Genomic DNA, 25,560 nt, shown 5'->3' with positions numbered 1-25,560 from the left:
CAGCAGCAGCAGGAACAGCAGCAGGCTTTGCAGCAGCAAGCGTTTTGTTTTTGTTTTGTATGACGTGAGAAACGGCGAGGGTTTTAATGTACGCCAAACCCTAAATCCTAAACCCTAAACCCTCATCGGCCTAGGACTTCCCCATCTCCCCTAATCTGTTGGATTGCTCCGTCCGTGTTGTTATTGTTGCTGCTATTTCTGCTGCTGCTGCTGCTGTTGCTGCTGTTGCTGCAGCTTCAGAAGGAAGTGGTGGTGCGCATGGCCCTCTCGCTGCAGCGCCTCAACCTCGACCAGCAGCAGCAACAGCAGCAGCAGCAACAGCAGCAGCAGCAACAGCAGCAGACAGTGTATGTGCTGGTGCTGCCCCCCTGGTGTATGCTGCAGCATTGGCAGCTAAAGGGTCCTCGCCGTGTCTCCTGGGGGGAGTTGCTGCTGCTGCAGCAACTGCAGCAGCTGCTGCCTGTTATTGAATATGATGACTTTGCTGCTCTCCATCAATATGAGAGACATCAGGTTTGCTGCTGCTGCTGCTGCTGCTGCTGTTGCTGTTTCTGCTGTTGCTGTTGCTGCTGTTGCTGTTTCTGTTGCTGTTGCTGTTGCTGCGTTTGTTTTTATTAAGTTGGTGCTGCTACGCGTGGATAAGATACTTCTCTCTGTCCGTGTGCTGCTGCTGTTGCTCCTGCTGCTGCTGCTATCCCTGTTGCTGTTGCTGTTGTTGCTGCTGCTGTGATATCTGCAGGTGGAAACTGTCATTGTGATGCAGTACAAAGCAGCAGCAGCAGCAGCAGCACCTGGAGGGCTTCCGTGTTCTGTTGTTGCTGCTGCTGCATGCCCCTCCTTTGGTCTTGTGACGGAGCAGCAGCGGACCGCTCGCCAGGTGTACATGCAGCAGCAGCAGCAGCAGCGGCGGCAGCAGCAAGATTCGTTGTTCTTTTGGCTTGGAGGGTTCTGTAATCCGCTAAAAGCAGAGAGAGCTGTGAGTTGCTTAACTGAGGGCTTCTAGGGTTTAGGGTTTAGGGTTTAGGGTTTAGAGTTTAGGGTTTAGGGTTTAGGGTTTGTGCAGGTCTGCATCGAGTCGTCTCTCCCTACAACATGGACTCTCGCGCGGTGCCTCCCTGCAGCAGCAGCTGACAAAGAACTCATTATCTTGAAGGCAAGGGTTTAGGGTTTAGGGTTTAGGGTTTAGGGCTGGGGCTGTTGTGGCTTGAGAGTTCAGAATTCGTTCTTACGCCTTAGGCATTGATGGCACTTGTAGTGCATTTTAGGGTTTAGGGTTTAGGGTTTGATAATGGATACTTAGGGTTTAGGGTTTAGGGTTTAGGGTTTGTGCGCAGCACGCAGACTCTATCGTCCCTCCTTTTCCCGACGAAGCAGAGAATTGGGGTTTAGGGTTTGGGGTTTACGTACACCCTAAAATACAAGCAATAGGAGACGCCTTCCTCCTCCATATGCTCAGCAGCAGCAGTAGCAGCAGCAGCAACAGCAGCAACAGCAGCCATGCTGAGGGCAAGTGCAGCAGCAGCAGCAGCAGCAACGATAGCAGCACCTGCAGCAGCAATACCGGTGGCGCCGCACTGTCTGTAGCTGCAGCATCAGCAGCAGCGTCTACAGCGGAGCCAATAGCAGCAGCAGCAGCAACAGCAGCAGCAGCAGCAGCAGCAGCAATTCCTTTTGTGTCAGCACACTGGCGTCGTTCAGATTTTATAAGGATTGGTTTAGCAGCAAACTCTGCTGCTGCAGCAGAGTTGCTGCTGCTGCTCGCCAATCGGGCCCAAACCCCCGCAGTAAACCCTAAACCCTAAACCCTCATCTGCTAACTGCAGAGCGTAGCCAGGAAGTGTCACAGGCTGAGCATACTGCTGCTGCTGCTGCTGCTGCTCATGCTGCTGCTGTTTGTTTTTTGCTGCTGCTGTTGCTGCTGCAGGTACTCGTGTGTACAGACGCATCGCCAGAAGATCGAAAGGAGCTAGCAGATAGCTTTGCTGCTGCTGCTGCTGCTGCCGCAGCAGCAGCAACAGCAGCAGGAGGAGCAGCAACAGCAGCAATACCCAAATTGTATTTCTTTGATATGGAAGTTGCTTTGCATGCACTAGCGAGGCTGCTGCTGCAGCAGCAGCAGGAAGAAGAGGAGGAGGTGGTTCTGGAGCGGGCGCTAGGCCGCCGTTTGCTGCTGCTGCTGCGCATGCATCCAGGAGCAGCAGCACTTGCGGAGTGGGCTGCTGCTGCTGCTGCAGATGTGTTTATTGGCAGCAGCAACAGCAGGGTCTCTCTACACATTCGTAACGATAGAAGCAGATTAGGTTTCCCTTTTTACCTGTCTGCTGCTGATCTTTGTCCTTCTGCTGCTGCTGCTGCTGCAGGAGCAGAGGGCCAGTCTGCTGCTGCAGTCGCAGCAGCAGCAGCAGCAAAGGCAGCAGCAAAGCCAGCTGCTGTTGCTGCCTTGTCCCCTGCTTCTGCCTCAACAGCAGCAGCAACTAAAGTCATACCGCCCACAGCAGCAGCAGCAGCAGCAGCAGCAGAAGCAGCAGGTGCAGCAGCAGCAGCAGAACAGCTGTATAAGGATCTGCCCTTGTGTGGCACTCGCCTGTCGCTGCTGCCTACACCTGCAGCGCCTTCTCCTCTTGCTGCTATAAAAGAAAAAAGAATTAAAAGCATTTATATTTAAATGGTTTAGGGTTAAGGGTTTAGAAGGAAGAGTACTTAGGGTTTAGGGTTTAGAAGGAGGGTTTAGTGTCTACGTTTTAGGGTTTAGTGTTAGGCTTGGGGGGTGGATCGTAGCCTAGGGTTTGCAGTCTCAAACAAAAAACCCTAAACCCTAAACCCTAATATGAATACGGATTACATTAATCAATAAGTTTATGCGCAGTTACTAGCCGGTTTCAGTCTCCTACTAACCCTTAGGGTTTAGGGTCTAGGGTCTAGGGTTTAGGGTCTAGGGTTTATGGGGGGTAATGCAACGAATAGTTGAGATCTTGTCTAAACCCTCCCCACAAAATTTTCAATTCTTTTTTTTGTATTTTTAGGGTTTAGCATTAAGAGGAAACAATCTAGTGATTATTATCTCTAGGGTTTAGGGTTTAGGGCTTCGAGTCCTGCATGCAGCAGGGGAAAGATATTTGCTGCCTAAGACGGACCCTAAACACTAATTAAATTTCCTTTATTTGAATATAGGACCCATAATTTAGGGTTTAGGGTTTAGGGTTTAGGGTTCAGGTCTAGGGTCTAGCGTCTAGTCCTAGCTAGGGTTTAGGGTTTAGTGTTTAGGGTTTACGGTCGAGTGCCTCCATGGCGCGTACTCCGTGCAAACCCGTCAGGTGCAGCAGCAGCAGCTGAAATTTTGCTGCTCTTGCTGCGTCTCATACTGCAACAGCGGCAGCAGTAGCAGCAGCAGCAGCAACAACAACAACAACAGCAGCAGCAGCACAATGTATCCAGATAGGTCTGGCGGCCGTGGGGCCATCCTGCAGGACCACCACACCGGAGCAGCAGCAGCAGCAGCACCACCAAGTGCAGCAGCAGCAGCAACTGGTGTCGGCCAGCCTTTTTTAGGCTTGCAGCGCTGCAGCCCGGCGCCGCTGCAGCAGCAGCAGCAACAACAGCAGCAGCAGCAGCAGCAGCATCTTTTAAATATATTAGCGTCTCCAATATCTTCAGCTAGTGAGAGTGCTGCTGGCTCACCTGTAGAAGGCCGGCAACAGCAGCAGCAGCAGCAGCAGCAGCAGCAGCAGCAGCTAAATAACAGCTATGACGACTTCCCATTGTTACCGGCTTCTGTCGAGGAGGCAAATGCAAGAAACAGCAGTAACAGCAGCAGCAGCAGCAGCAACAGCAGCAGCAGCAGCAGCAGCAACAGGGGTTTGCCCCGTCTTGCTATTTTCCCTCCAGAAGATACAACAGGGCCTCTGTTAACAAACACACAGCAGCAGCAGCAACAGCAGCAGCAACAGCAGCAGCAGCAGCAGCCGCAGAGCCCTGTGTCTCCTGTATCTTCTCCTGATGCCTCCTTGCTGCAGCCGCAGCAGCAGCAGCCGCTGCTGGTGTCTCCTGCTACTCCCCCTTTCTCCCCATCTCTTGCCTTTGCTCCTCCCCCTCGCCGCGCCAATGTAGCAGCAGCAGCAGCAGCAGCAATAGCAGCAGCAGGAGGAGGAGGGGGAAAGCAATCTAGCTCTTCTTATTTGTCTCCTTCTTATTGCAGCCCTCTATCTCCTACTTCTCCTCTTATGACCTACAGCAGCAGCAGCAGCAACCGAGCAGCAGCAGCAGCAGCAACAGGGCCTCCTCCTAGTGCGCTAGGAGGCAACGCAAATGTGCTGCAGCTCGGCAGCTGGCTGCTGCAGCGCAGCAGCAGACTGCCGCCGCAGCAACTGCAGCAGCAGATGGAGAACTTCCTACTGCACTTTGACTTCGTTTCTGCTGCTGCTGCCAGCAGCAGCAGCAACAGCAACAGCAGCAGCAGCAGCAGCAGCAGCAGTGAGGATAAAGGGGTGGTCGTAGAGAGAGAAGTCATTGACGACGACGAAGCAGATGCTGCTGCTGGCACAACAGCAGCAGCACCAACACCAGCAGCAGCAGCAACAGCAACAGCAGCAGCAGCAACAGGAGATGCTGCTGTATTTACATCATTAATGTTGGATATATTAGCATTAAGGGCAGGAGAAGGAGCAGCAACAGCAGCAGATTGTCTTGTTCATCATCTTAAGGAAGCGTAAACCCTAAACCCTAAATACTAAACCCTAAACCCTCAAAAAATGTGTCTATTTGGTTTCCTTTGTTACTTGCTAAAACTAGAAAGCGTACACTCATACAATTTAGGGTTTAGGGTTTAGGGTTTAGGGTTTAGGGTTTGGGCGTTTTTGCAGCTGCAAGGGAGAGCGGATAGGCTGCAGCGGCAGCTCTGCTGTCGGTGCAGCAGATGCAGCAGCAGCAGACAGCAGCAGCAGCAGCAGCAGCGGATGGCTGAGAGTAGGGAGGTTTGCCTTCCATAACCGCCGCGCACTCAAACAGAAACTGAGGGCCATCTTGCAGCTGGGAGGTAAGGGTTTAGGGTTTAGGGTTTAGGGTTTAGGGTTTGACGTTCGGAGTGTAGGATTCCCTGGGTCCTAGGGTTTTGTGCTATTTTCGTGGCTGCGTCGTCAAGTGTTGAGGGTTTAGGGTTGAGACTTTAGGGTTTAGGGTTTAGGGTTTAGGGTTTAGGGTTTGCGCAGAGGAGGGTCAGGACCTTGAAGGGGAAGACTTGGAGTTGGTGTCTGCTGTCTTACGTTATCATCCTCGTGCTAAGTTTAAAACCCGAGGTAAACCCTAAACCCTAAACCCTAAACCCTAGACAATAAGTTCCCCTTAATAAGGACAAATTTAGTTTTCTTCTCTATAAACGGATGCATGGTTTGTTTTTGACGATCTAGTGTCTGCATTTATTCTTTATTCTCTATATACCCTTTAGGGTTTAGGGTTTAGTCTCTAGGGTTTAGGGTTTAGGGTTTAGTCTCTAGGGTTTAGGGTTTGTGTTTTTTCAGGTATGATGGGTATATATGTTGGTTCTCATCCAAACCCTCGTTTTCATTCAACTCGTACATTCTTTGTTCGCCGTCTAGATGCCTCTTCTTCTCCTCCTGCAGAGGCAGCTAGCCAGCTAGCTACCCAGCTAGCTAATCCGTCAGCTAATCAGCTAGCTAACCAGCTAGCTAACCAGCTAGCTAGCCGTAATAAAGGGGAGAAGGATGAAGATTTTAGTTATGTTCGTTGTGTAGAAAATATTTTATCTCTTGATACAAAGGCAGCAAGGGCTACTTGTCTAGCTATACAGCAGGTATGTATAAACCCTAGCTAGCTAGCTAGCTAGCTAGGGAGGTAGGTAGGTAGCTAGCTGGATAGGTAGGTAGGTAGGTAGCTAGCTAGCTGGATATGTAGCTTGGTGGTTAGCTGGGTGGATACCTGGTTGGATAGCTAGCTGGGCATCTTCCTAGGAGGCTGGCTACCTACCTACCTACCTACTTAGCTGCCCAGCTAGCCACCTGGATAGCTAGCTAGCTAGCTGTGTATGTGTATGTATTGTGCTGCAGCTAGCTTCTGCCTTCCCTAGTGCCGTGAGTTATATATTTGAGGGTCTAAAGAAAGCAATGCCTCCGCCTAAACAAACACCAGAAATGCATGCAGAGTTTGCTAAGTCGCTACTCTGGCTAGCGCATAATATACCCGCCGTAAACCCTAAACCCTAAACCCTAATTTCTAAGCCCTAAACCCTAATATATAAACCCTAAATAATATAGACACTAGATTGTGGGGTATTTACTAGGCTGAGGAATGTTGATGGAAAGAAACCCTACGAACCAATTGAAGTATTTCCTTCCTTCCTCAAAATAAACCCTAAACCCTAAACCCTAAACCCTAATTTGTTTTGTTGTGCAGCTTCGTGGTCCCCTTTGGCGTCTTCTTTTTTCGCGTATGGCGTCAATTGATTCCGAGATAAAACAAAAAGATCCAAACTCTGTTGATGCAGAGCAACTCAGTGCATGGAAGGTGCACACACCACGAGGGTATAGGGTTTAGGGTTTAGGGTTTAGGGTTTAGATGTGGCTGGTTATTCTCTTGAGTGGATGTTTTGGACTTGTTTTACAATTTAGGGTTTAGGGTTTAGGGTGTGGTGTGTGTTTCCATCGAGGGTTTGTAGGGTTTTGAGGGTTTAGGGTTTGGAAATTGTTTTAGGGTTTAGGGGTATGAGGGTTTAGGGTTTAGGGTTTATATGTGTTTTTGGTTTTTTGTTCAGCGTGAACAATTAGCCGAGTTATCTCTGCAGCTGCAGCAAGGATCTGTAGGGTTAGAGACGGTGCAGCAGCTGCTGCAGCAGCAACAGCAGCTGCTGCAGGAATTATATTGTCGTGTACGTAGTGAGGAAGATATAGATTGTATGGCTAGGACATTAGATTGTTTAATGTTGCAATTATTCTCCTTCCTTAAGTCTCGTCTGCTGCTGCCTCGTGGCAAATCTGCTGCTGCTGCTGCTGCTGTTGCTGCTGCTGCTGCTGCTGCACCTCCAGCAGCAGCAGCAACAGCAGCTTTTGCTGCTGTAGAAAGAAGCAGAATCAATGCAGATTACTCCCCCTGTGCCGATGACTCACCCATATTATCTCCTGCTGATAACGCAGCAGCAGCAACAGCAGCAACTGCAGCAGGAGCAGCAGCACCAGGAGGACCACCAGGAGCAGCAGCAGCAGATTCTCTTGCTGCAGATGTCTTCGATGCCTTCCTTCGTGTTGTGCTGCCTGTACCTAGCTGCCGATACACCCAATTTGCTGCTTTCTTTGTTGCATCTACGGATATTAAATATGCAGAGTTGCTGCTGCAGCAACTCTTCTTGCTGCTAGCTAGCAGACAAAGAAATATTAGACTCGTAAGCAATAAACCCTAAACCCTAAACCGTAAACCCTAAACACTCACATCGAGAGGAAAGGAGGAAGGAAGGGCTGTCTAGTGACCCATTATACTAAACCCCTCATGTACACTTTCTGTATTTTGCTGCTGCTGCTGCTGCTGCTGCTGCTGCTGCTGTTGCTGCTGTTCTTGCTGCTGTTGCTGTTGTCGCTGCAGCGCCGAGCAGCTTGCTGCTACATTGCTTCCTTTTTATGCCGATCGCGGACGCTACCGCCTAGCATTGCTGCTGCTGCGCTGCAACAGCTGCTGCTGCTGCTGCACCGCGGTTTCTTAAGGACTGGATCTGCCCCTCCGCAGCAGCAGCAGCAGCGCATGCGTTTGCTGCAGCGCTCCTTTATGGGAGAACTAGGTAAACCCTAAACCCTAGTTGCACCAGCTGTTGCTATTCCCTAAGAACACATTGTCTCCTCCTGCTGCTTTTGCTGCGGTTGCTATTGCTGCTGTTGCTGCTGCTGCTGCTGCTGCTGCTTCTGCTGTTGTTTGCGTTGCTGTTGTATCCGCTCCTGCTGCTGCTGCTGCTGCGTCTATGACGAATTTGCTTCTGATATTGTATGTGTGTATTGCTTCTGTGTCTGTTGTGTCTGCTATTGCTGCTGTTGCTGCTGCTGTTGCTGCTGCTGCAGCGGAGAATGGAGAGTCTCCTTTTGCCTTGCTGCGGACAGCAGTGCAGTGTCTCTGTTATGCCCTTTGCTTCTGGTTAGATAATTTGCTGGTGTGCAGCAAACTACATTTCTTGTTGCTGCCCCCCTTTGATCTTCCTTCTTTGCTGCTGCTGCTGCAGCCGCTGCAGCACCTTAAGCGCGGCATTGTTCGCCAGTTTGCTGCTGCATGCAAACGTGTTGGTTTGTTCCCATCCTTAGAACCCTATCTTGCTACTGTGTTGCTGCACCACAAGCAGCAGCAACAACAACAACAACAGCAGAGGGCTGCAGCAGCAAAAGCGGTGCCTGCTGCTGCAGGCGGTGCTGCACCGACGACTCCTACAGCAGGAGCAGCAGGTGCAGCAGCAGCGGCAGCAGCAGCAAACGATCGGGAAGAAACCGCGGATGATATCCTCTCTCCTCTCTCACCGAATGAGCAGCAGCAGCAACAACAACCGCAACAGCAGCAACAGCAGCAGCAGGACGAGGAGCTACCGTACAGCCCCATGAGTCCAAACCCTTTTAGTCCAGGCCCAGCACCTGCTGTCCCCACCACCATCACCACCAGCAGCAACAGCAACAGCAGCAGCAGCAGCAGCAGCAACAGTGATCCCCTGGATTCTTTCTTCCCCTTTGATCCTTATAGGCTGCGGCACTCGCAAAGATTTATAACAAATAAATATAGGGAGTGGAAGCAGGTAGCAACAGCAGCAGAGCAGCAGCAGCAGCAGCAGCAGCAGCACAGACAGCACCAAATAAAGCAGGTCACGGTGCTGCTGCAGGAGCTCGAACAGCTGCAGCAGCAGCTACACCAGCAACTCAAGGAGCTGCAGCAGCCAGATCAGCAGCAGCAGCAAACCAAACCCAACCAGCAGCAACACATCGAATATGTGCTGCAAAAGTGCCAAACACTGCAGCAGGAGATGCAGCAGCTGTTGTACCAGTGGCAGGGAGGGAGCAGCAGCAGCAGCAGCAGCAGCAGCAGCACTTCCTGTGGGGTGGTTGGTAGCAGCAGCGGAACAGAAGCAGCAGCAACAACAGCAGCAGCAGAAACTGCGGCTAGCAGCCCCCTTTCTCCTGTCTATACAAATGCACCAGTGAGTATTTGCAGGGTTTAGGGTTCTCAGGGTTTTGGCGTTTTAGGGTTTGGGGTTTATGGTTTAGGGTTTGAGGGTTTAGGGTTTGAGGGTTTAGTGTTTAGGGTTTGGGTTTTTCTTTTGCAGGGGCCCTGCATCGAGTCGCCGGCGGAGCAGCAGCAACAACAGCAGCCACAGCAACAGGATCAGCAGCTGCCGGAGCAAGAACAGCAGCAGCAGCAACAACAGCAGCAGCAGCAGCAGCATGGAGGAGGGGAGCTGACATCTGAGAAGAAAGAAGAGGTACAACAGCAGGAAGAATCAGAGGTAAAAAACCTAAACCCTCAACCCTAAACCCTAAACCCTAGATCGTTAACATTGAACCGTAATATGAGCCCAATTGAAATTATGTAGCAGAAACTTGGGGTTTAGCGTTTTAGGGTTTAGGGTTTAGGGTTTAGGGTTTGGATATTTTGTTAGGAGATGGGCGACACTTCAATCGAAGACTTCGCCGGATTTGACTGCGTTGAAGCCACAAAAGAAGTAAGCAGCAGAAGCAGCAGCAGCAGCAAATACAGCAGCAGCAGCAATAATGAGGCAGCAACTGCTAGGGTTTAGGGTTTAGCTGCATTAGCAGGTAGTGACGTGGTCTTCGCCTTTCAGACTCGAGGGTTTAGGGTTTAGGGTTTAGGATTTGGAATCTGTTCATTTCTCAGGCAGCAAAGGGGAGAGCTGAAGCAGCAGCAGCTGCTGCAGATTCTGCGAAGGCAGCAGCAGAAGGAGACACGGTGAAGGCTGCAGCAGCAGCAGCTGCTGCTGCTGCAGCACGAGCGGAAGCAGCAGCGGCCGCAGCAGCAGCAGCAGAGCAGGCAACAGCGGAAGCAGCAAAGCTGCTTCCAAGCGACACGGCTCAAGGCGCCCGTGCTGCAGAAGCATCAGCAGCAGCAGCAGCAGCAATGACAGCAGCAGCAACAGCCGCGGCAGCAGCAGCAGCAGAGCAGGCGGATGAAGTGGCTCGCGCGCAGGCAGGTGCAGCAGAAGCAGCAGCGGAGGCTGCAGCAGCTGCTGCTGCTGCGGCTGCAGCAGCAGCAGCAGACAGCGATGATGATGCCAACAACTTAGGCAGCGACACAGAAACCGACGATGGGGGGTTGCCAGATTGGAGCAGCAGCAGCAGCAGTAGCAGCAGCAACTCCGATTACGATGATCAGCAGCAGCAGCAGCGGCAACGCAACAGCAGCAGCAACAGCAAACGATTCTTCTTAAAGAGGAGGAAGCACATGAAGAAGCGCCATGCAGCAGCTTCTTTCTTTGGTGCTGGCAGCGACAGCAGCGACGACGAGCTGCTGCTGCCGCAGCAGCAGCAGCAGCTGCTGCAGCTGCCAGAAAATCTACTTGCTTCTAGTGAAGCTGTTACTGATCAGATCCTCTCCGACTTAAAGAGCACAGGGGTTCGTTAGGGTTTAGGGTTTAGGGTTTAGGGTTTCGAGACTAGGGTTTAGGGTTTAGGGTTTGTGATGGGTTTCTTACAGTCTCGTCTACAACTTTAGAATTTAGTGTTTACGTTGTCAGTGTGTTGGCTCTCAAGGGTTTAGGGTTTAGGGTTTAGGGTTTAGGGTTTATTATTTTTTGTGCAGGAGGTGTCTTTGGATTCTTCATCGGTTAGTGTGCTGCCGTCTTCTGAGCAGCTGCAGCTGCTGCGGCAGCAGAGCAGCAGCAGCGGCAGCAGGCTGCAGGCCCTGCTGCAGCATAGCAGCTACAGGCCTCCTCCTGGGTCTCCTCTTATTACATGTCATGTTGATACTTCCCCGCCGCTGCCAGCAGCAGCACCAACAGCAGCAGCAGCAGCAGCAGCAGATTGTCTGTCTCCTCCGCTTATTGCTGCGAGCTGCAGCACAACGAATCCATCCTCGCAATTCAAACTGCTGCCTAGCAGCGAGCAGCAGCAGCAGCAGCAGGAGCAGCAGCAGCAGCAGCAGGGCCTAAAAGGCCGCTCTAGCGCACGTGCAGTGCTTGGGCACGCGCAGAAAGAGGAGGAGGAAGAAGAAGAGCAGCATCAGCAGCAAGAATCGCTGCAGCGGCAGCTGACAAGGCGCATGCATCGACGCCACACAGTTACTGCCAGTTGTGATGCAGACTGGCAGCAGCAGCAGCAGCAGCAGCACCTGCTGCTGCTGCAGCAGCAAGAGGATGATGATGAAGGACCGTATTTTCTGCTGCAAAGAAGGCAGCTGCAGCAGCAGCAGCAGCAACAACAACAGCAACAACAGCAGCAACAACCGCAACAACAACAGCAGCAACAACAACAACAGCAGCAACAGCCGCAGCAACAGCCGCAGCAACAGCCGCAGCAACAGCCGCAACAGCAGTTGCAGCAACAGCCACAACAACAGGTGCAACAACAGCCGCAACAGCAGCTGCAGCAGCCGCAACAGCAGCTGCAGCAGCAGCTACAGCAACCACCGCAACAGCTGCAGCAACAGCAGCCGCAGCAGCAGCTGCAGCAAATCACATCTGGCGCGGAAGACTCTTCCATGAGGCCGACAGCTGCAGTAGAAGCAGCACCAGCAGTAGCAGCAGCACCTGCTGCTACTGCAACAGCAGCAGACACTGCAGCAACACATGCCTCGCGATCTCCGTCGTCGGAAGCAGCACCTCGACGGCGCCGCCGCAGGAAGCGACGCAGCAGCAGCAGCAGCAGTAGCAGCAGCAGCAGAAGCAACTCTAGGGAGAAGCAGCTGCTGCAGCTGCAGCTGCTGCAGATGCAGCAAACAATATTAAAGACACAAGAAATGCTGCAGCAGCAGCAGCTGATGCTGCTTAACCTTGAGCAGCGCATGCAGCAGCGCAGCAGCAACGAGATTAATCATGGACAACTTGGTGCTGCTCCTGCTGCTGGCGCTGCTTTTCTTCCTGTTGCCTCTGCTGCTGCTGCTGCTGCTGGTTCTACGCAGCATCCACAGCAGCAGCAGCAGCAGCGGATGCCGAAGACTGCAAAGGTGAAGCGGCAGCGGTACAGTGATGACGAGCAGCAGCAACGGCAGCAGCAGCAACAGCAGCAGCACCAACAGCTGTTTGCTACTACTTATCCTGCTGCTTCTTCTGTTGCTGCTGCCTCGGAGGTACCTGCTGCTGCTGCTGCTGCGATGGATGAAGAGACGCGTCTGCAGCAGAAGGCACTAAAGAGAGAGCAGCGGCAGCGGCGGAGAGCATCTAAGCTGCTGCAGCAGAAGGCGGAGGAGGAACTGGAGCAGCAGCAGCAGCTGCAGCAGCAGCAAGAGCAGCAGCAACTCCAAATTCAGCAGGAGCAACTGCTGCATCAGCAGCAACAGCAACAAGAGCTTGAGAACAACCTCCGAATGAGGAGGCGAAGCAAGCAGCAGGAGCAGCAGCAGCAACAGCAAGAACAGCAGCAGCAGGAGCAGCAGCAGCTGAAGGTAAAGAAGGAAATAGAGGAGTTGCTGATCTTCCCTGAAGCAGCAGCACCAGAGGGCTGGAAGGTATACAGCAGCGGCGACAGCAGCAGCAGCAGCAGCGACAGCAGCAGCAGCAGCGAGGAGGACAATGAAGTGCTGCCAGCAGCAGCAGCAGCAGCAGCAGACGCTGCTGATTTAAGTTCAATTGATGAAGACAGAGAGGTGCCCAACTTGTTGCTGCATGCAGAACAGCACGGCGAGGATGCCCAAAGAGAGTTGCTGCTGCAGCAGCTGCAGCAGCAGCAGCAGCTAGGAGACACGTCAGACGCTGACGACTCGGACACAGCAGCAGCAGCAACAACAGCAGTAGCAGGTATTTCTGCTGCTGCTGTTGCTGTATGTACACCCGAGAGACGCAGCAAAGATAAAAGGCGCAAACATAGAAGCAGCACGGCAGCATGGGAGCAGCAGCAGCAACAGCAGCAGCAGGAGCAACAGCAGCAGCAGGAGCAACAGCAATTGCCTTCCTATCCAGGATCTGCACCAAAGCACAAAAAGAAAAAGGCAGCAGCAGCAGTAGCAGCAACAGCAGCATATGCTTCCATTGCAGCAACAACAGCAGCAGCGACAACAATGACATCAGCAGCAGCAGCAGAAGATGGTGCTGCTGCTGCTGCTGCTGCTGCAGTGAAAAGCAAGAAGCACCGGCTGCCGCGGCCGGAGGCACCTCAAGGGCCACTCAGCAGCAGCAGGAAAAAGAGGCAAAAGTTGTTGCTGCTGCTGCAGCAGCAGCAACAACAGCAAGAGCGCCAAAAGAAGAAGGCAATCCGCTTGAAGGCAGCAGATGCTGCAGCAGCAGATGCTGCAGCACCTGCTGCTGCAGCAGAAGACGATACACTGCAGCAGCAAAACGATTTGCTGCAGCAGCACGAATATGAGCAGGAGCCTACAGAAGAGCTGCAGCAGCAGCAGCAGCAACAGGACGAAGAAGTGCTGCAGCAACAGCAGCAAGAACGGCCAAAAAAGAAGAAGCACCGCGTGAAGGATGCATCTGCTGCAGCAGCAGCAGATTATAATCCGCAGCAGCAGCAGCAGGAGGAGGGAGAAGTGCAGCAGCAGCAGCAGCAAGAACGGCCAAAAAAGAAGACGCACCGCGTGAAGGATGCATCTGCTGCAGCAGCAGCAGCAGATTATAGTCCGCAGCAGCAGGGGGAGGAAGAAGGGCTGCAGCAGCAGCAGCAGCAAGAACGGCCAAAGAAGAAGAAGAACCGCGTGAAGGATTCATCTGCTGCAGCAGCAGCAGCATCAGCAGCAGATTATAATCCGCAGCAGCAGCAGCAGCAGCAGCAGGAGGAAGAAGTGCAGCAGCAGCAGCAGCAAGAACGGCCAAAAAAGAAGAATCGCGTGAAAGATGCATCTGCTGCTGCTGCTGCAGCAGATTATAATCAGCAGCAGCAGGAGGAGCAGCAGCACGAGCAACAGCACGAGCAACAGCACGAGCAGCAGCACGAGCAGCAGCACGAGCAGCAGCAGCGTCAAAAAAAGAAGACAAAAGGATTAAAAGCAGCAGATAAATACATACATAAAAAACCAATTAGTTAATTATTCTTCTTATATAAATAAAATAAATAAATAAATAAAATAAATAAATAAATAAATAAATAAATAAATAAATAAATAAATAAGTTATTTATTTTATTATATATTCATTGTATAATTAATCCGTTTTTTTTATATTAATAAATATTATACTAATTAATTATATATATAAATATAAATAAATATATATAAATAAATATATAAATAAATATAATTAATTAATTAATACATTTATTTGTATATAAATATAAATATATATTTACTTGTATAATTTATTAAATATACTTTTGTTTTTTTTTGCACTAGCAGCAGCTGTTGCTGCAGCAAGTGCAGCAGCAGCAGCTGCTGCTGCTGCAGAGACTGCAGCAGCTGCTGCAGCAACTTAAGCAGCAAATGCTGCTCATATGCATGCACAGAGCAACAAACCTCTATTTTCTCTCGCTATTGTCAGTAGTGGGGTCGATACATCGGAGGGTTTAGGGTTTGCAGTCTAGGGTTTAGGGTTTAGGGTTTAGTGTTAGCAGTTTAGGGTTTGCAGGTTAGTGTTTATGGCTTGTAGGGGAGAAGTTACGCGTACTGTTCAAGGGTTTACATATACGGTGTAGGGTTTAGGGTTTGGTTGCTGTTGTCCCTGCTGCAGCAGCACAAACTGTTACAAGCTGCTGCATTGTTTGCTGCTGCGTATATGCTGCTGCTGCTGCTGCTGCTGTAGCGCAGCAGAGGCTTGTCTGTGCGGTTTAGGGTTTAGGGTTTAGGGTTTTGAGATTCTGTCAGCAGAGCAGCCTTCCTGCTAGAAAGGATACACTAGCCACTTATTATTTATTGCTAAGGAGTAAGTGTTAGGGTTTAGGGTTTAGGGTTTAGGGTTTGGTAGCCCAGTCTCAGCAGCCCTTGGCTAGGGTTTTCTGTCTTCTCCCAAACCCTTCGAAGTAACTTCTAATTTACCTCAATAAAAATATTAAAATAATATAAGTTTTTAGGGTTTAGGGTTTAGGGTTTAGTGTTTAGGGTTTCGGGTTTGTGGTTTAGGGTTTAGGGTTTGCGTCACCACCACCAACCCCACCACACTGCAGGGGCCCCCCGTGCATGCAGGTACAGTACAGGGTATAGACGACTAAGCAGCAGGTGTTTATAAATAAGGGTTTAGGGTTTAGGGTTTGGGGTTTAGGGTTTGGGTAAGAGAAATTGCAGCACAGGGAGCGCTGGTGAGGGAGTGCTGGTGTTTCGGCTGCAGCGGCTGCTGCTGCTGCTGCTGCTGCTGTTGCTGCAGTGCCGACATTCCATAGCGTTATTGGCTGGTAGTAGCAGCAAGTATATCAGCATCAGCAGCAACAGCTGCAGCTGCAGAGACAGCTGCATCAGGAGCTTCAACTGCAGCAGCAACTGCAGCAGCAGCAGCAACTGCAGCAGCAGCAGCAGCAACTGCAGCAGCAGCATGAGGTCACCTCTCCCCCTTGACTTGCATGCAACACGAACCCCACAGCGCCGGCTGCAGCAAAAAGAGCAGCAGCAGAGGGAAACACTGCAGCAGCAGCAGCAGCAACAACAGCAAAAGGAACTGCAACAGCAACAGCAGCAGCATGATAACCCCGGACAACCGTACGAAGAAGAGCGCTTGCTGCTGCTGCAGCAAGTGAGGCAGCAGCAGCAGCAGATTCGCTCACAAGAACGCCTGCTGCAGCAGCTGCTGCTGGAGAACGAAGAGCTGCAGAGGCTCTCTCCCCTAAAGAGTGGCAGCAGCAGCAGCAGCAGCAGTAGTAGTAGCATCTGCGCCTTTGATCAACACCACCAGCTGCAACAGCAGCAGCTGTTGCAGCAGCAGCAAGAAAATGTACTGCTCTATGGACAACAAAACACTCAAGGTTGCGCTGCTGCTGCTGCTGCTTCTGTTGCTGCTGCTTCTCTGCAGCAGCTGCACCACCAGCAGCAGCAGCTGTGGCAGGAGCACACACCTAAGAAGCAGCGCATCGGAGGGCAGCAGCAGCAGCAACAACAAGTCTTTGAGCCTACGAGAAGCAGCAGCAGCAGCAGCAGCAACAGCTACAATTGTCTATACAATAGCAGCAGCAGCAGCCGCAGCAGCAGCCGCAGCAGTTTGCCCAGCCGCCACCAGCGAGGGCCTGTCGTCGTTCCCTTTGAGCTGCTGCTGCAGGAGCAGCTGCAGCAGCAGCAGCAGCTGCAGCAGCACGTTGCGCTGCAGCTGCCTCCCTACACGAATGAGCTGCAGCACCCGCATGCATGGGAACAGCAGCAGCAGCAGCAGCTGTTCCCTAGCACTAGAGTGAGGAGATGCAGCAGCAGCTACAGCAGCAGTAGCAGGGGCTGGAGCGACGATAGTAATGGGGAGAGCAGCAGCAACAGCGACAGCAGCAGCAGCAGCAATGTGGTCGCTGGTAGGAGCAGCCGCTGCAGCGAAAGCAGGAGCAGCAGCGCAAGCAGCAGAAGCAGCAACAGCAGCAGCAGCACCAGCGAAGACGGAAGCGCAAGCGACAATAATGTCGTCAACAGAAGCAGCAGCAGCAGCAGCAGCAGCAGCAGCAGCAGCAGCAGCAGCAGCAGCAGCAGTTGCAGCAGCAGTTGCAGCAGCAGCAGCAGACTCCAACACTTTGGGCGAGACGCTCACCTCCACCGACACAAGAGTAGCAGCAGCAGCAGCAACAGCAGCAGCGAAGACAGCAGCAACAGTACAAAAGGTAGACGCAACTACAGGGGCCGCCACAGCAGCGGGAGCAGCAGCAGTGGCAGCAGCAGCAGCAGCGGCAGCAGCAGCAGCAGCGAAGCACCTGAGGCTTCAGATGATAACATAGATGGGTCTCCTTCGCATGCAAGTGCTGCTTCTGAAGCGGCAGCAGCAGCAGCAGCAGCACCTGCTGCTGCTGCTGCTGATGATGATGACAATAGAACGACGGGTACTGCTGCTGCACTAGAACTGCAGCAACAGCAGCACCGACGGCAGCAGCAACAGCAGCAAGAACCGTTACTGCTGCAGGTCGATCCGTCACCTGATGGCGAGCAGCAGCAACAATTCCAGCAGCAGCAACAGCAACAGGAGCTCCAGCAGCAGGAGCAGCAGCAGGAGCAGCAGCGGCGAAGACGGCTGCATAGGAACAGGCAGCGCCTAGGTAGGCGACACCGAGCAGCAACAGCAGCAAGAATTCGTACTGCTGCTGCAGCAAAGCAGGTAAAAAAGGAAGCAGGTAGGCTGCTGTCAGCAGCAGCAGCAGCAGCAGAATCCTGTGATGAGGACACGCAGCACTTGCTGCTGCTACAGCAGCAGGAGCAGTTGGAGCAACTGCAGCAGCAGCAGAAGCAGCAGCTGCTGCTGCAGGTTCCTGCTGCAGTTCCTCTATGGCTAGGACGACTGCAGCAGCAGCTTGTGCTGCACTCTCCTAACCTTCGTAAGTGCTAAACCCTAAACCCTAAACCCTAAACCCTAGGATTAATACCTGAACTGCAGCCGCAATGCCGTTGTTAATACCGTGTAATCTCTAGGGTTTAGTATTTAGGGTTTAGGGTTTAGGGTTTATTAATTAGGGTTTAGGGTTTAGGGTTTAGGGTTTGCGTTGTTTTCAGTGGAAGAGGCCATCGCGAATTGCAGCAGCTGCAGCAGCCCGTTGCAGCTGCTGCGTGTGGTTGCTGCAGCACGATCTGCAGCAGCAGCAGCAGCTGCTGCTGCTGCTGCTATTGCTGCTGTCCCCGGCAAAGCAGCAGCATATCTTTCACCTCCAGCAGCAGCTGCAGCAGCAGAGGCCTCCATTCAGCATGCACTGGTGCTGCTGCTGCGGGGATGCATGCGTTCAAGTACAGGAGCAGCAGCAGAAGTGCTGCTTGCTGCTACTGCAGTGGCGGAACCGAATCCACAGCAGCAGCAACAGCAGCAGCAGCAGCAAGGTCTACTACTCGAGCTGCAGCAGCAGCAGGATGCATCGTTCCTGCAGTACGTGGCAATGGCATTTGAGCAGCAAAACATCCGCAGCAGCAGCAGCAGCAACAGCAGACTGCAGCGGCGGCACAATAGAGTGTCCCCGCTGCTGCTGTTGCTGCTGCTGCTCGAGCTGCTGCAGCGACCACAACTGCAGCAAGGCTTGCTACAGCAGCACCGCGTGCTGCTGCAGTTGCTTGAGTTGTGCTGCTGCGTGTCTGTTGATCCTCATCGGCGGCAGCAGCAGCGACACAAGCAGCAGCAGCAGCAGCAGCAGCAGCAGCGGCAGCAGCGGTGTGGGGTCTGCCGCATGCAGAAATGTCCTTATGAGTATCTTTGTAAATCTTTAACAATTCCCTTCTGGCCTTTGCTGCTGCTGTCGGGGTTCTTGCTGCAGCAGCTATCGCCTGCTGCTGCTGCTGCTGCTGCTGAGGAAGCAGCAGATGAGGCGGAGCTGGTAAAGCTGCTGAGACGACAGCATCGCCAGCAGCAGCAGCAGCAGCAAGGCAACTCGGCGCGGTTGCTGCAGCAATTTGCTGCCTATCTTCTTAAGCAGGCACAAAAACTGAGGGAGAGCTTTGCTGCTGCTGCCGGGAACAGCAGCAGCAGCCGCAGCAACAGCAGCAGCAGCAGCACAAGAGGGAAGGGGCGCCGGCTCCAGCAATTCATGCAGTTGTGCTGCGTCCTCAACAACCTTCGGCCGCAGCAGCAGCAGAAGCAACTCACGCTGCAGCAGCGGGAGCTCCCTGCTGCTCAGCAGCAGCAGCTGCTGCTGCTGCTGCTTGGTGCAGTTGCATCGTGGGCAGCAGCGAGACGCTGCTGCCTCCTTCGCCACCTAAGCAGCAGCAGCAACGGTAGCAGCAGCAGAAGCAACGACAACAGCAACAGCAACAGCAGCAAATGGCAGCAGGAGGAGAGGCAGCAGCAGCAGCAGCAGCGGCAGCTGCGGTTCTTGCTGCAGGCAGTAAAGGAATGGGCAGCGAATGCAGCAACAAAGCACACAGCAATTAAGTTTGCTTCTGCTGCTGCTGCTGTTGCTGGCTCTGCAGGAGCTGCTGCTGCTGCTGCTTTTGCTACCACGGCTGCTGCTGCAGGCGGGCACCAAGGGCAGCAGCAAATGCAGCAGCAACTGCAGCAGCAAATACTAGATCGATTAACCAGAGATGCATCGCATGCTGCATGCACTGCAGCTCGAAGGATAACAGCAGCTGCAGCAGCAGCAGGTGCAGCAGCAGCAGCACGAGGGCCACTAGAGCGTGCCGTCTTGCTTCTGTTGAACATCAACGGAGGCAGCAGCAGCAGTAACAGCAACAGCAGCAGCAGCAGTTCAGATAAGCAACAGCAGATTCAACCGGAGCTGCAGCAGGCAGCAGCAGATGTGCTGCAGCAGTGCAGCAAGAACGATTGTCCAATGCTTCCGTTGCTGCTGCTGCTGCTGCTGCGGCGCGAACAGCGGTTGCCATCATTGATCAGCAGCAGAAGCAGCAGCAGCAGCAGCAGTTACCCGGCCTCTTGCGTCCTGGTGCTCCCTGCTGCAGCCTTGCTGCAGCAGCAACAACAACAGCAGCAGCAGCCGCGAGAGGTCACATTGGTTGCTAGCTGCTGCTGCTACGTTGACTGGTGTAGGCTTCTACTACAGCAACAGCAGCAGCAACAGCAGCAGCAACAGCAGCAGATGGATACTCTTCTCCCTGCACCTATTGCGCTGCATGCAGCAGCAGCCGCAGCTGCAACGCAACCGTTGCTTCCTATGGCTTTGCTGCATATGTATCAAATTCGGAAGCAGCAGCAGCAGCAGCAGCAGCAGCAGCAGACAATCAGGAGCTGTCCATCTCATGGGTTGCTGCCAACAACAACAGAGGCAGCAGCAGCAGTAGCAGCAGCAGCAGCAGCAGCCGGGCTGCATGCTGGTAAGCATTTCCTTTCTCCGCTCAAGGACCAAATAATCGACAGCAGCAGCAGCAGCAACAACAACAACAGCAGCAGCAGCAGCAATGACAGCAGCGCTGTGAGTTTTCTTGCAGCATGTGTCAATTGCTTAGTGCCTGCCTCAGAGCAGCAGCAGCAGCAGCAACAGCAGCAGCAGCAACAACAGCAACAACAGCTGATGCTGCAGCACCTGCTGCTGGGGCGCAGCATGCAGCAAGAAGTTGACTGGCTGCTGCCTCGCGGCTGGCAGCACCACACTGCAGCAGCAGCTGCATCAACTGCAGGAGGTGCTGCTGCTGCTTGTGCTGCTGCTGCTGCACATCATGCGGGGTGTATGTACACCGTAGTGCTGCTGCTGTGGCGGGAGATTCAATCGGACACCTTCTTCCCTTTAGAAGCCTGTCCTGCTGCTCGCCCGCAGCAGCAGCAGCAGCAGCAGCCGCTGCAGCAACGAGATCGGTGTCTGGTTTGTTGTTCCTGCTGCTGCAGCAGCAGCAGCAATAGCAGCATGAGCTGCTGCCGCCGACAGCAGGTTTACGAGTACCGCAGCTTTTTGCTCTCCCGGTTGCTGCTGCTGCTGCAGCAGCAGCAGCAAAATCCTTCCCTGCTGCACCTTCGACACTTGCTGTCGATGACGCAAAGGCAAGCATTGAGCAGCAGCAGCAACAGCAGCAGCAGCGGTGAAAGTGGCAGCAACGAGTGCAACAACAGCAGCAGAAACAGTAGTAGCAGCAGCAGCAACAGCAGCAGCAGCAGCAGCAGCAGCAGCACTTTTGGGTTATTGTCCTTTGTGCATCGCCTCTGTCGATTTGCTGCCTTTCGTATCCTTTGCTGCTTCCTGCAGCAGCAAGACAGGCAGCAGTTCTTAACAACTTTGCTGCTGCAGCAGCAGCAAGAGCAGCAGCAGCAACAACACCATGGATTGCGTCATCTGCGCAAAGGAGTAGAATCAGCAGCAACAGCAGCAACAGCAGCAGCAGCAGGCACCTTGGATAGGGGTGGCTGCGACACCGAGGCACAGCAGCAAATGCAGCAGAAGCACCAGCAGCACCAAATACAGCAGCAGCAGCAGCAGCAGCAGCAGCAGCAGCGCCGTATCCGACTCCCCCGTCGAGTTGAATTTTTTAGTTGGTTGCAAGCCTCTGAGCAGCAGCAAATGCAGCAGCAGCAGCAGCAACAGCAGCAGCAACAACAACAGCAGCAAGAGCTGCTGCCGGCTGATTGTTTCATGGAGTTGCCTTGCATATATCGCTGCAGCAGCAGCTCTTGCTGCTCATGTGCAGCAGCAGAAAAGGCTGCTGCTGCTTCTACTGCTTCTGCTGCTACGGTGCAGCAACTGGACCCAGAGAAGACAAGTGCAGCAGTAACAGTTGCTGCTGCAGATGCTGCTGCTGCTGCTGCTCCTGGGAGCAGCAAGCAACAGCAGCAGCAGCAACAGCAGTGCTCAGTGCTAAGAGGCATCCAGGTGTCTATGCAGTTGCTGTTTTTGCTGCGCAGCTGCTGCAGCAGCAGCAGCAGTAGCAGTTGCAGGAGGGCTGTGCGGTGTATTGACAGCTTTGAGGACGCATGCATTGACCTGCTGCTGCCGGGAGGCAGCAGCAGCAGCAAAACAGCTGCAGCAGCAGCAGCTGCTGCTGCTGCAGCATCAGAGGCACCTCAAGGAGCAGCAGCAGCAGAAGCAGCAGACGCAGACGGAAGGACAGACACCAGCAGCAATTGGCGTAGAGAGGGCCGGCGCGAGAGGAGCAGCAGCCCCGAGTGCAGCAGCAGCAGCAGTAGGAACAGCAGCAACAGCAGCAGCAGGAGCAACTACAGCGACAGCAGCGGCGCTGAGGAAAGCAGCTGCAGCAGCAACAGTAGGTGCAGCAGCAGCAGGAACGCAGCTATTGTTATTGCAGGTCCTCAGCTGTCTAGGCAGCTAGAGCAGCACAGCCTTTACCGTCATCTGCTGCTGCTGCTGCTGCAGCACCGCATGCAAAGAACAGCAGCAGCAAAGCTGCCTACTGTCTTTGGTTTAGCTGCTTCCCGCTGCTCCCTGCTGCCTGCTGCTGCAGCTCCTCTGCTGCTGCAGGTCTTAGGCTCCCTTACAAAGGCAGCAACAGCAGTGGCTGCTGCTGCTGCAGCAGCAGCTGCTGCTGCGGTTGCATCTGTCGGCAGCAGCAGCCACAGCAGCAGCACCGTTTGCTGCAGTTTACTTGGGGGTCTCCGCTTCGCCTTTATTGCCTTAGAAGATCTCCCGAGAGAGCTGCAGCAGCAGCCGCTGCTGCTACTGCAGCAGCAGCAGCAGCAATTGCAGCAGCAGACGGAGGGAAATGAGAGCTGCTTCAGCGAAAGGTTGCTGCAACAGCTGCTGCAGTTGCTGCTGCTGCTGCAGCAGCTGGCCACGTTTACTTACGGATACTGCTACGATACGCTGCAGCTGGTTTCCCTGCAGCAGGAGCAGGAGCAGCAGCACCAGCAGCAAAGCAGCAAGCCAAGTGCTGCTTTGCTGCGGTACCTCACTGCTGCCAGCAGCAAATGGGAAGGAGCAAAGGCAACAGCAGCAGCAGCACGGGGTGTCTTCCTCCTTGCTGCTGATGCTGCAGCACAGCTCCTCAAGGTATGCAGCGGCAACGGCAGCAGCAGCAGCATCAGCAGCACGACTGAGCTTGCTGCTGCAGTGCAGCAGCAAGTTGCTGGTCTGGGGGAGTCGGCAGAACGCCTGCAGCTGCTGCTAGCAGCAGCAGACAGCAACGGCATACAACGCGAGCTGCAGCAGCAACTGGAGCAGCAGCAACAGCAGCAGCAGCAGCACGACAGCAGCAGCGAAGAGGAAACAAGCTTCTTAGACGACCTAGTTGACTACGAGACAGAAGACCCCCTAGAGCTCTATCTAACCGGGCAGCAGCAGCAGCAGCAGCAGCAGTCGCTGCTGCTGCTAGAGCAGCAAGAAGACACAACTGTAACAGCAGCAGCACCTAACAGCAGCAGCAGCAGCAGCAGCAGCAGCAGACACAAGGCCCTACTCCGCAGCAGACAATTGCCTACTTCTTGGTCGTCTTTCGTTCGCGGCCTCTGCAACAGCAGCTTTTAGGGTTTAGGGTTTAGAGGGATGAGGGTTTAGGGTTTTGAATTAGGGTTTAGGGTTTTCGATATCGATTTGACAGCGAAAACACTAACTTTTAATAAAACCCTAATTATTGAGGGTTTAGGGTTTGCGTCAAGGGTTTTGTCTAGGGTTTAGGGTTTCTTCTAGGGTTTAGGGTTTCCTCTAGGGTTTACGGTTTCCTTTAGGGTTTAGATCTAGGGTTTAGGGTTTCAATCTATGCCGTTGTATTGTTTTCCTTCTCTTCTAGGGTTTAGGGTTTAGTCTAACTAGCGCCACATATCATCTAGGGTTCAGGGGCTCGTCTAGGGTTTAGGGTTTCGTCTAGGGTTTAGGGTTTAGGGTTTAGGGTTTCGAGTAGTTGGGTCCGATAATGGGGATCAAAAAAAGCTCTGCTAGAGACTTGTGCAACATAAGGGAGGAGGTGCCTAGACACCTGAGCAAGCCAGCAAGGTGCTGCTGCTTCTGCTGCTGCTGTTGCAGCAGCAGCAGCAGCAAACTGAGCATCAAGCTTCTTAGTTGCTGCTGTTAGCTGCAGACGACGACGCAACAAAGCAGCAGCAACATATGCTTCTGCCTCCAGCAGCAAACCCTGAGGACCCCCCATTTGCATGCGCTGCTGCTGCAGCTGCTGCTGTAACTGCTGCTGTTGCTGCTGCTGCCTCTTCTGCTGCTCTGCTGCTGCTACACGCCGCTGCTGCTGCTGCTGCCGCAGCAGCTGCAGCAAAGGGATATACACAGGCTTTGTTGTATAACATTCCTCTGAAGGAACATACCAGAAAAGGCTATCATCTCCTGCTGCTGATGCTGCTGCTGCTGCTGCTGCTGACGGGCTCGCTGCTGCTGCTGCTGCTGTTGCTGCTCCTGCTCCTGCAGCAGGACTATCATGGTGCACCCTCCTACGTTCAAATGCTGAGGGGCTTGCTGCTGCAGCCAATAACTGCTGCTGCTGCTGCTGCTGCTGCTCGGATTGGAGCAAGCCTATATTCTGCTGGAGTGTTGAGCCATCGGTCTGCTGCTGTTGCTGCATTTGCTGCTGCAGCTGCTGCTGCCGCTGTTGCTGCAGCAGCTGTTGCGCTCTGATATACGGAGCTGCATCGCGCCGCTGCAGCTGCCGCAGCAGCTCATTGGCTTCATCTTCCTCCAACAAGAACGCATCTTCTTCTGCTGTTGCTGCTGCTGCTTCTGCTGCCGCTGCAGCAGCAGCGGCTGCTGCTGTTGCTGCTGTTGCAGCTGCTATGGATGACCGTGATGCCCAGGCATACGGAGCTGGCTTCATTGTATTATGTTGCTACTATTGCTGCTCTTGCTGCTATTGCTGCTGTTGCTGCTTCTATAGCTACTGCTGCTGCTGCATTAGACATTGATGTGCGCTACTTAGCAGCAGCAACACTGGCAGCAGCAGCAGCAGCGGCAGCAGCAGCAACGGCAGATGGCAGAGTAGCAGCAGCAGGAAGACTAAGAAACAATACTTTGTTTTATATTGTATGAATTAATTAATGTGAAGATTTCGTTAGCTGCTGCTGCTGTTGCTGCTGCTCCTCCTCAGCCCCAATTCAGCAGCAGCAGTAGCAGCAGCAGCAGCAGCAGTAGCAGTAGCAGCAGCAACTGCTGCTTAGCTAAATATCTCTTTTGCAACTTTTGGCTTTTTTGTCTTAATAATTATTATATATAAAAGATTAGGATATATAGACGGCACACACTGCTGCTGCTGTTGCTGCTGCAGGACTTGCTGCTGCTGCTGGAGGTGGTGGTGCTGCTGCTGCTGCTGCTCTGTCCGAGAGCAGCAGCAGGAGCTTCCTGGGTGTCTTCTTTCTCTCTGCTGCTGCAGCGACGCCGTCAGCATGACAACGACACAGCAGCAGCAGCAGCAGCAGCAACAGCAGCAGCAGCAACAACAACAGCAACTGGGTGGAACTGTTGGGTTAACCGCTGCAGCAGCAGCAGCAGCAACAGCTGCTGCTGCTGCTGCTGTATTAGGAACTGGAGCGCGCTGCTGCGGCAGCATATCTGACAGCACAGCCGAGCCGGAGCTTCCAGACACGGAGGTGCAGCAGCAGCAGCAGCATGGGCTGCAGCAGCTGCAAGAGCAGCAGCAAGAAGATGCTCTTGTTGCTGCTGCGCTGCTGAAGGCAGCGCAGCTTATTCCTTCCTACCTAGGGATACCGCCAGATTTAGCTGCTGCTGCTGCTGCATCGGACTGCAGCAGCAGCTGCTGCAGCAGCAGCAGTTGCTGCAGTACCAGTGACAGCAGCTGCAGCAGGACAACCAGCATCAGCTGCTGCAGCAGCAGCTGCAGCAACAGCAGCAGCAGCAGGGAGCACGAAGTGCTGCAGCTGCTGCAGGGGAGTGTACTAAGAGGAGGAACAACAAACAGTATTGTTAAGGTATCAAGAAAAGATAAAGAAAACCCTTGCTGTCTTGTCCGTTTCTATGGCAAGTCTAAACCCTAAACCCTAAACCC

At 53.3% G+C, this 25,560-nt stretch overlaps 3 protein-coding genes across 3 annotated transcripts in view; 2 read left to right on the top strand and 1 right to left on the bottom strand.

The window, feature by feature from the left end:
• Positions 1 to 258: 258 nt before the first annotated feature.
• Positions 259 to 23,084, top strand: EMWEY_00009000 (hypothetical protein; the record flags this gene model as incomplete). Its single annotated transcript, XM_013482297.1, has 19 exons — positions 259 to 513; positions 740 to 976; positions 1,064 to 1,159; positions 1,335 to 1,784; positions 1,925 to 2,571; positions 3,371 to 4,705; positions 4,860 to 5,032; positions 5,205 to 5,291; positions 5,514 to 5,806; positions 6,764 to 7,387; positions 7,585 to 7,777; positions 8,289 to 9,166; positions 9,293 to 9,472; positions 9,626 to 9,688; positions 9,862 to 10,596; positions 10,783 to 14,095; positions 15,035 to 15,089; positions 15,343 to 17,558; positions 17,734 to 23,084. 19 exons carry the CDS (start codon positions 259 to 261, stop codon positions 23,082 to 23,084), a joined length of 17,181 nt encoding a protein of 5,726 aa, XP_013337751.1.
• A 343-nt stretch (positions 23,085 to 23,427) lies between these two features.
• Positions 23,428 to 24,375, bottom strand: EMWEY_00008990 (hypothetical protein, conserved; the record flags this gene model as incomplete). The annotated part of the gene is made up of 1 exon (XM_013482296.1): positions 23,428 to 24,375. The coding sequence occupies one exon, from the start codon at positions 24,373 to 24,375 to the stop codon at positions 23,428 to 23,430; it is 948 nt and encodes a 315-aa protein (XP_013337750.1).
• A 565-nt stretch (positions 24,376 to 24,940) lies between these two features.
• The window catches only part of EMWEY_00008980 (choline/ethanolamine kinase domain-containing protein, putative), a gene marked incomplete at both ends in the record, with an annotated part of 2,677 nt that continues 2,057 nt past the window's right edge, over positions 24,941 to 25,560 (top strand). The window contains one exon of the mRNA XM_013482295.1: positions 24,941 to 25,340. Within this exon, the coding sequence (XP_013337749.1) occupies positions 24,941 to 25,340 (400 nt within the window). The remainder of the gene's footprint in view (positions 25,341 to 25,560) is intronic.

The sequence above is a fragment of the Eimeria maxima genome, genomic scaffold (assembly GCF_000499605.1).
Source record: "Eimeria maxima Weybridge genomic scaffold, Emw_scaff58, whole genome shotgun sequence".
Lineage (NCBI taxonomy): Eukaryota > Apicomplexa > Conoidasida > Eucoccidiorida > Eimeriidae > Eimeria > Eimeria maxima.
Note: the sequence above shows the minus strand (reverse complement) of the source record. Positions and strands in the feature narration are given on the sequence as shown.